General features: G+C 39.7%; 1 protein-coding gene across 1 annotated transcript; it reads right to left on the reverse strand.

The window, feature by feature from the left end:
- Nucleotides 1-572: 572 nt before the first annotated feature.
- LOC145449031 (uncharacterized) lies at nucleotides 573-9,962 on the reverse strand. Its single transcript, XM_080327489.1, has 5 exons — nucleotides 9,810-9,962; nucleotides 8,087-8,148; nucleotides 4,877-5,083; nucleotides 3,008-4,052; nucleotides 573-1,226 (listed from the first exon to the last, which is right to left on the reverse strand). Exons 1-5 carry the CDS (start codon nucleotides 9,885-9,887, stop codon nucleotides 942-944), a joined length of 1,677 nt encoding a protein of 558 aa, XP_080183615.1. The 5' UTR covers nucleotides 9,888-9,962; the 3' UTR covers nucleotides 573-941.
- Between the last annotated feature and the right edge of the window lie 385 nt (nucleotides 9,963-10,347).

Here is a 10,347-nt window from a genome sequence, read left to right on the forward strand (position 1 = left end):
TAAAGTAGTTTTAGCATCTTCGATAAAAATTCTTTCAATTTCCACTTCCTATCACCGTCTCCATGGGGATGTAGGCGAGAAAGGAGTATAAAGACAAAGACAGGATAAGCCTTGATTAAGTCACAAAACCTTAATGATTCTACACAATTTTTGCCTGAAATATCGCAACGTTGCTACTCATGTCGACGTAAAAGTGACGCCGTAAATTTCTACTGAATTGCGTACAAAAGGTATTATAGCATTTTCCAATACCTATCCTAACTACTTCAAGGAAAAGCAAAAAACGAAAGGATTGAAAAGTTCTCAAACTGGTCTTGAAAAGGAGATTTAGTCGTGGGGGCGGAAATTTCTAGCAATAAACGTTTCTACTTTCCTAATCGTAAGTTGCATTTTGACGCCTTACGCAAAATCACTAATAACACTGCAATAAGTAAAATCTCCGGACAAATATTCGGTAAAAGTAGAATTGCCTCATCATTGACCACCTATGAATTTGTACAACGCTACCATTTCAGAACAATTTTTACAATGATTCCATGCAGGTATTCATTGTCAAAAATTAAAAACGCGTATTAGGCAATAGTATATATTTGTTCGTCGGCGCTTTTAAATAAACAAATTCATTTAAAGAGAAGAAAACATTGCTCACACACAATAAATAGAAGTCACGGTTCGAAGACACTCTTACAAACTCTTCGATATACAATTGAATAATATATTGATATTGAAATAAACCCGAATATGTCAGCTGACACTCGTCAGGGGTAATCGTCATTGTACATCGATAATCGTATCACGAAATTTGACGTCACAGGCACGAAAATGCGAGTGTCAGACGAAATTACTTGAATTTATTTCAATATAGATATGTTATTCAATTTACGCTTCGAGAGAAGACTTTAATAAAAACCCGGGGCGGTTTGACCATTCATAAATTGGTACTACATATTCCAAGGCATTTGGTTGCCAAAGCCAGGAGCGCCTGGATGTGGCATATTTTGGTGTCCTGGAACGGGGAACATGTTGTTGAAAGGGTTGGCTAGGTTCAAGTTCATCATGGATTGCGGACCGAAAGGATTATGTTGCTGTTGAGGCATCTGAAATCCTGGATTCATTCCAAAGAAGGGATAGGATGGATTAAAAAATGGGAATCCGTGGTTTGTTGGTGGCTTCTCCATATCCACTTTTTCTTCGTTAGTTGACTCGCAAGCACATCCGTTTGGGACCTGTGAAATACGTTTACACATGGGTTGTCGATTTCAATTCCTGGCGGCATACATCGTGGTCATTCATACGCTTATTGCATGACGATACACATTTATGCCATAGATCCATTATTACGGACTTCTAGCACCCAGTGCTCTCTTGGCCACACTATAAATCCATCGATGGGAAATAGGTGTATTTATCATATTTCCGCCAAAGCGTAGAGTGTAAATAAGGCAAACGACACCTTCAGGTAAAAATAGTGCTTTCACACCCTTCTTCTAGTGGGTTATTATTATTATTAGTCCAGTGGTGCTTTTTGCCAAATTAAGACTTCGTGCTTCACGACATTACATTTTTTCGTACTCTGAATAGCATTTTTTCGGGTCTCTCATGCAGTGTCTGTCACGCTCGCTTCATTATCGTTTCTTTGCTGCCGAGACTTCTAGCTCGGCTCACTGCAATGTCACTGCAACTGCAGTGAGATCGGCGATGAGTAGCCCAAATAACCTCCGTCCCGTAGAAGTTGGTCACAACCGGGATTCGAACTACTGCCATTAGTGTCGTGACGCTGGCGCTTAACCAACTGCGCCACTCGCTTCCCCCATCCCGCACTAGAGGGTGAAAATGAATCAAACACGCCATTCTGATAGAGATACATCGATCAGGTGTAAGTTATGTTTACGTGTACCACCCATTTGAGATTTCATACGGTTGTACACCTCGGCTACAGCATCCATTACACACAAGGGATATATCACCACAAGAATTGGTGTGAATTACTCATTTTCACCCATTTCAAGGGTGTGAAGTATCTGAGAGTATCTGATTTGCACTTTACGCTAAGGTGAAAATCGGCAAAATACACGGTTTCGTTTACAATATACAGTGTTTCATCTTTCTTTGGTGGTGTTCCCTTGAACGTTATCAAAAAGCTATAAAAACCTTCTTCTAAAGTTTTGATCATCATTTTTTCATCGCAGTAGTCGTCAATATCTTCCTGATAATGGGACAAATTTAACCATTTATTTATCTCATAATTATGTTTTTCAAGTTGTATAATTATGCCATAATTGTGTAAATACTTTCCAAGAAACATGTTGTATGAGCCTATGCACGACTACCGCCCGATATAGCCGATTTATACTATATGAGATGGTGGGAACCCGCATAATAGTCGGTTCAACAGCCATAGTACGTATAAATATTTCGTCAAAGGAGCTATATTTGCCGTATAATTTCAATTGTCAATGCCAATCCACTATGACGTCGCAATTGAATATTCGTGATGTCATGGCTTGCAAAACGATAAAAAAACATGCTTAAACAAGGGCTTTGTTTTTAAACATGTTTGTTTAAATTGATTTTTGTCTCAAATGCAACACTAGTAAGAAAAGTTCAAAACATTTATCTTTTATGCGATTACAAAGAATGCAATGCCAGTTCTACTTCACATTGAAGATAATCTGACATTTTTTTCGACCACGATTATTGCATTTGACCTCGTGATCATGCTGTGCGTTGATCACGACTCCACAGATATGCAATTTCCACTCACATGCGCATCTTTGTACTACATGTTGCGGTCGATCAATCATGGTTTCAAGGTTTCCACATCGGTAAATACTTTCGAAACTATAATTCTCGTTCATATATCAACTTTTAGTGGCGAGGATCGTATCATTCCAGTACAAAAAACCTTTCACTGCCGCCCCGAACCATTAGAATAAAACCTCAATTCAGATTCGATTATCCAATCATTATGCCCATCCCTTAGGTACGGTGATAAATGTTGACTCACCATGACGTAAAGCGATTCGAAACTGATCATCTTCGACATCTCCTTGCTGCTCATCAGAATGGGAAGCATCTTAAGGAACGTGTTGCCGGTCGATGTGGATTTGTCTTGCATCAAAAAGTAACGGAACATGGCCGAAGTCAACATGGATTGCCCGTGTACTGGAGCAGAGGTTGGTGGAGATGGTGAGTGATGCTGTTGCTGGGTGGGTCCTTGATTATGTGAAGGATATGGGACATGGTACGGTTGTGGGTTTGGATTCGGGTACTGATTATAGACAGGTGAGCTTGGTTGATGATGATATTGATTTTGCTGAAAACCGTTAAAAGTCGTAGGGTTAGCGTTTGCGGAATACATCGGCTCTTTTTTAGGTTGCTGTGGCAAATACGTTGATATTTGAGGAGGAGACTGCCTGTACATATTTTGATGTTGCGCAGGCATCGGTCGCTCCTGTTGGTACATATTTTGAGGTTGCGCAGGCATCGGCTGAGGAAATGGAGCACCTTGAAATGGATTGAAACCATCCATTCCTTGGTTTTGTTGAGGAAAAGACATGGGACCCATCGGGTACCCTTGTGGTGCTTGATTCATACGAAGACTTTGTACTAGTGATTGAAATTTCTGCATTTCTGAATTTTGTTCGTTGAATTGTTGACCGGGCTGACCAGAAAGTGCGGGGTTTGGTAGGTATTCTAGAGATCTTTTGGAGTCAGAGTCGTCTGAATGTTCTTTACCAGTCAAAGATCTAGCGTAAAAACCAGATATTGGTACACCAGTTGCTGATTGACTGTTGTAAGACTGTGCAAATGATGATTGGATCGGGCTTGCTATCGGCATTCCGAATTGAGGCTGCCCGAACCCGGCTTGATGTCCTCCGTGTTGGATGATTCCGATGGGCTTCCGATACCGAGACTTGTGAGATTTTTTCGGCTCGTTGTACACCACGAAAAAGGTTCTTTCCACTCGGTATTGCTGTTTGCAGACTTTAGCCGCTGCCTTGCAGGCGCATTTCTCTTCTGTTTCGCAGGAGCAAGGTTGGGCTTTTACACTGATGAATGAGAAAAATGTAGACTGTGAATGAACAACCTGTTGCAGAAGGCGTATATAGTCAAATTAAGTAGCCAAATAGACTGCAGCGATTCGTTTGGTTGATGGATTTTAAATTTTGCTATTGCATTTTCGTAACCACGCCGCAATTTATACATATTGTACATAGTACACAATTGGACGACTAGAAAATTTTTAGCTTTTCCATTAGATTAGAATTTGCATCTACAAAGATTTGTCAAAATTATACCACTATCGGAATTAATCACTTCAGAAAAACCTAGAAATTGCATTGGATTCCGAATTGGAAGAAATACGGCAAAATCAAGTACAGTTCACATCAAATCAGAGTTGCACGAGAATGGCAAATGTCTGTACCGCAAGCTTGTATAGTTTCGCACGATACAATTCTGCTGTAGCATTTTCAGGATAATCAGAAAACATGTGAGAATTAAAATTTGAGCGTAGAAACATTTCGCATATAACAATTACAATCACAATTGGATTACTGGCATTTTCAATATTTTATTTTAAACTTTTCAGAATGCGTTTATTTTTGTAATATGGATCAGCTTTGAGACACAAGTTACGATACGCACGTATGCCGTTATGGATCTTGGACACATCGCACACAGTATACAAATGCAATTGAATTATATTTTGATATTCAAATAATCCCGAGTATTATCTGCCGATACTCGCCAGGAGGAATCGTATGCAACTGGTAAAGAATTGGAAAGAACATGGTATATCGACGAACGTATCTGTCATTGTGTGTACAGTTCTTGTATGATTTCCAATTCTTATGAGAGTGTAAATAATTACCTGCAGACTGCTCCTTCCATTCCTTGGAATGAGTATATGATTCGCTTAGCAGACGTCACGATGGCTCGCGGATTATATTTGAATTGAGGCGAATACGGGTGGTTGGCCAGTCCCACAGTGGGTTGGTACAGACACGTCGTGTTTTGACATTCAGACAAACCGGCGTACAGTTCTTCTGAAGTTTTGTCGCAAATGTCTTCTCGTCTCCTGAAATCATTCATCGATAAGGAAAATGAAGGAAATTAACATCCTCCATAATTTTAATGCGTTCAATCAGCCATTATTAGGATTTGTTACGTTCAGGAATTATCCCATTCTACTAGGAATTACACGGAGATGGTTTAAGTCAGTGGTTCTCAACCTTTTTTTAAACACGCCCCCTTTTTGATAATGAAAAATTTCGCGCCCCCCCAAGGGGGGCGCGCCCCCCAGGTTGAGAACCCCTGGTCTAAGTACTTGGTATTAATGCGCAAGTGGAAGTAATTCAGTACATTTCTACTCAATTACAAGTATAAGGGCCTAATTGCTAGACATTACATAATTACTTGAAGTAGAAGTAGAAAATCCAAGGTATGAAAAGTACTCAAGTATGTAGTATGAAGTATGTAGTTTTGAAAAATGTATATGGAAGCGGCAGTGGCGTGGGAGCATATACTGACCAGCTCTGCAATGAAACCCCAGGAAATGGCACCTGTTACTAATATCAGTGCGAAAAGTATTGTCAGGTGCGTCACACAGACCTGAACAAACTACCGGATATTGAACAGAGCAACTACAATTACTGGAACAAACGATCTTTAAAAATCCGCAACTAACTAACTAAAAGACAAACAACTAAATTCAATCCGTGTCAACTGCCTAATTTTCATTTTATGGGAATAGGATCAGCTGATATACCCAAAACTCACTCCATGGGTACGTCACTGTTAGTAGTCACGACTCCGAGCTAACAATGACCACAAGAACATCACACAACAGAACAACGACGCGTGTTTCTAGTTGTTCGGTATTTTTCAAATGCGAAAATAGAACGAGAACTCCTTATATGACAGTCAACTAACTAAATTTGTAGTTTGTACAAATCGGTCGATACGGGATATCGGGACAATCTACCTTTTATGAAATAAGTTCAAGTACACACCAGGACGGCAGAGGTGATAGCCTATGCGTAGCGCGTACTAGTACTGATTCACATTTTTAACACACGACATCAAGAGCTCTGTAACAAGGAGTACACATTTCCGGGATAATAAGCAGCGGTGACGAGACCAGCAACAAAGTACATCTAGTTGTTTGGTGTGCCCAAGTCGTTTTTTCCATTTGCATTACTAACTCACGTGTAATGCACATGTAATAATGCATGCAGAAAATGAAGTAAAACGCGATGAAAAACTCGACTCTGACGACAAAATGACGACCTTTTTTCATTATTTTTAGCCAACACCGCACATTACCGGAAAACTAGCCGGAGTGATTACCTTTTTTTAGTCAACACAATGTAATCTGTTTCGGATCCCTATGTTACGCACTGTCGTCAAAAGGACCGCGCAGTGAGTTGGTGAGTGCGCGCAGACGCGTGAAAAATTAGAGGGAACATTGGTTGCGACTCACTAGTGCAGTGGTCGGGAACCTTTTTTGTCCGAAGAGCCATATTGGCCCTATTTTTTCCGTCTCAACTCTCAAAGAGCCATACATGCCAATCAACTGCTACGTCGCGATTGGAAATTCGTGACGACATGGTAGTACTAATTGGAACTCATTACATGGGATTCCTCGTTTGCGCGACATTTTCTCTGTAAAATCTGGTATTTATTGTTCGGAAGGAAAGCTAGAAACGCGAAGTAAGATGCAGACTGGCCAAGCCTCACCAATGATAACGCAATTCATCGTAAGTAGCTTAGAATTTATTATAACTGGTATTAATCGAATGTGACTGTCACACTGATTCCGAAATTCTAAATACTTATAGACTTCTCAATATTCAAAGTATTCGGCGGTAACATAACGTTGCGCTATACGCATACATTTTATCGCCGGTGCTACACAGAACGTGGAGAACGTAGAACGCGGATAGCTATGGCGTTCTTTGTAATTCGAGTTTGTAATTGTGAATGTCACATCCACAACAGTTTATTTCGCGCCGTAGATCAGGAAGACAATATGTATTTGAAAACTGCGTTTTAAATAGGCGTCGCCATGTCTGCTCTGCTCTTTGATTCAACGTATCGCACAACTCAAGATTTCGACTCCGACACATCGCCAGGAGGTTTGAGTAACCAGTCATTTCGATGGCGTGTGTTCCAATTCCATCGCGGCTATCATGCCAGTCTGTAATCCCTGCTGCACCACGAAACGATATCGACACACGACAAACGTTTATTACAGAAGAGATATCCTAACATCACGAATACTCGTTATATGAGGCAACTAAATAAACGGCGCAATCAGAGAACTAATCATTAGCCCGCCAATTAACAGCAGTCGAGGTTCGGCTCCAGTATAATACAAACAATACTACAGCATAGAATTCGCGAGTGATATTGGCCGCCGGCGTGACAGTAACTGAAATTAGATGATTTTAAAGAGATGGGGTCCGAGCCCCTAAACCTGAAGACGGCATTGTCTTTACCTCTCAAAGACTTGTTTATACTGCCACGAGAATAATTATTATGGCCATGATGGAAATTTACCAACAAATCGCTGCAAAATATTGATCAATTCAGTAACAAAAAAATATTTGACAAAGAGCCATATCTTATACCCAAAAGAGCCATATATGGCTCGCGAGCCATAGGTTCCCGACCACTGCACTAGTGGGTCGCGGAGCTTTCTGGTGGGTCGCGAAGAATTTCTAAATGTTGCAGTTTCCTATTCAAAATGCCAAGCACCTCATCTTCTCACGTTTAGACGAGCAAATACACGTTCTCATCTTCTAAATTGGATTGTGTTTGAGTCCTAACTAAGACTTATATCGCGTCATAAATCATACACCCCTCTCCTACCTTCCTACTTGCATGCATAATTTGGATTAAAATGCTGTACTTGATTCATACCGCGGTATAAGTCCGATGTATAGGTTCTGGTTTCGTGTCATATGGGTGTATATTTCCACCCTTATATCAGGGGTGGTTCACGGGTGGAAATGAACACTCTTTTCGCTCGGAAGGGGTATATTGTGTTTATATTTTATATTTAAGTAAGAAATCTTACTTGTCACATGGCTCCAGAACGCTTTCCTGGTCTCTAGCTTCCTTCAAGGTCCTTTGAAAGTTCTGAAACAATGGGATGCAGAATGAATCCAACGTTACTGAGTCCAACTCGACTTTTTTCGCAACGCCACGATGATTCGAAATTGCATGCCGGTGACGTCATATTTTGTGATACGATTGTTAATATACAATGTTCTTTCCAATTCTCTACTAGATGCTGACGATTACCGTCAACCGAAAATATTCGGGTTTATTTCAATATCAATACATTATTATTCAATTGTATATTGAATTTCTGTACCTCTCCCGTTGTATAATGGTAAATAATTCGAACAAATATACATCTTTATATAAGCAATTGATGTACATAGTCAACCAACAAAAGTAGATTATAGTATTTTAAGCACAAGCTACGGAAGCTGGATAGGAAATCTTAGATATTTCTTGCACTGATTTTTGAGAATTCGGCACTTGCGAAGGCGAATAATTTGCCTCAGTGAATCCCAAATGCACACTCCATGGTGCTAATTATATGGTCGAGGTTTTCGCGATAAATTGATATATTCCAACACAGCGGTCAATTCCTTTGGATTACTTCGACTGGAATTTGTTGATTCATATCCCTTGAAAGAAATATCAGTATCGGCCAATAGAGGTAAACAAATATCGCCACAATAGTTGGGATTCAGAGAACTATAATCTGCCACTGCTACACTGGGGATATCGATCCATGTCTTATTGATTGCAAGTGTTCAGATGCAGGCTTTCTAGTTAATTTCATGTCGAAGCATAGCAATCGAGCGTCAGCCTGCTCAAATAAATGTTTTCAAGTTTTTGAAATACGCCTTAAGCTAGATGAGTTATCTTTTGAATATCGGCCGAACATATGGCTCAACAACCCGACCGGTATCTAGTTATTACGTCAACCTTAAATTTAATTACTACCAATGTATGCAACTCAAATATAACATTGGAAATGTCATTGGTGCTACGTTTTTTATTATAGATCTTTAAATGTGGCTCTATTGAAGTCTCTGCAAGGCGAAGCTCGCGACGCCCTGTTAATTTGCAACCTGATTGTGATTGTACGGTATCCTTTGAAGGAAATGCGACTTTGCTGTTTGCTATCGCCTCTATTATAAAGTCCAGTTTCGCTCAAGTTCAAAGTCAGAATGTAACGATTCTTGTTTAAAAGTCCCTCTAGCTTTCACAAATAAATTGTATGAAACGAGTTGTAGGCTATTATTAAACAGTTTCGGGCAAAACTTGCAACATTGTGGCGTACACCCATATGAAACCACAAACTCTCTATTACGGCACTATGGAGAAAAATACTCACCAAACCTCTCTACATCAATTTAAAATTTGATGTTTTAGTTCTCTAATTAATGGACAAGCGCCAAACTTCGTACATTTTAGAATTGAGACGTAAAATTCTAAAACTTTTGGCGGACCGGCGGTTTAGAAACACTGGTCTATACTATAATATCGCAAACACCTGGTTGTCGCCATGAATTTATGCTTTATACTCCTTTAAAAATACTGCGAATGCATATTTTAGCTTTCCGTACCGATTGCATACCAACCTCGATATCGGCTACATGTATGTATAATACAAAATGTTGCCTAGTACTAGTAAAATCTATAACCAATTGCCTGCGTTGTTGTTTTAGAACACCACACACAAAAGTCGCATGCTCAGTCATAACAAAAGTCAAACTCACCATAATTTGACTTGCTTCTGCATTTTTAAAGACTGTGATACCTAACAAAGCGCACACAAACAGATGATAACCATTCATGATTGAGTATATGTCGAAAAATCAGCTCCCACTGATATCATAAATGTTTTGCGACAAGACCTTTACTAGTCTTTTATAACATGACACATTCACGTCATAGCATATAGCGTTAATTTTAATCACATCATTATTATCGCTAATATCTCCGATGCCATTTCGGATGTTGAATACAAGGCGCCATGTTTTAACCAACGGCAATTTTATTTCCCGTAATTAAGGCTATCACAGAACATAACGGGACGTACTTATCGACTAATTGGTAAGAGATTGTAAGGGAAAGTTATCATCGAGGCATTCAGTAGCGGTAATGATCGAAGAATATCTCTACATTTTGTTTGCTATTGCGTAGTACGACGATGCTTATTATTCGATAATGGGGTGTAGATTTACATTTTGGGAATTAATGTTCCTCTACGACCCGCGAGTATCGACGTTCAGAGAAAATAAGAGTATTGAACAC

The sequence above is a fragment of the Botryllus schlosseri genome, chromosome 10 (genome assembly GCF_051294905.1).
Source record: "Botryllus schlosseri isolate E-star chromosome 10, Bs_hap1, whole genome shotgun sequence".
NCBI lineage: Eukaryota > Metazoa > Chordata > Ascidiacea > Stolidobranchia > Styelidae > Botryllus > Botryllus schlosseri.

Bases quoted from the DNA above. Each gene is read 5' to 3' on its own strand.
- LOC145449031 (XM_080327489.1), bottom strand. From the start codon at position 9,887: ATGAATGGTTATCATCTGTTTGTGTGCGCTTTGTTAGGTATCACAGTC. The intron at 5,084-8,086 runs GTAAGATTTCTT...GAATGATTTCAG, and splicing joins GTTCTGGAGCCATGTGACAA to GAGACGAGAAGACATTTGCG. The intron at 4,053-4,876 runs GTAATTATTTAC...CTCATTCATCAG, and splicing joins ATGGAAGGAGCAGTCTGCAG to TGTAAAAGCCCAACCTTGCT.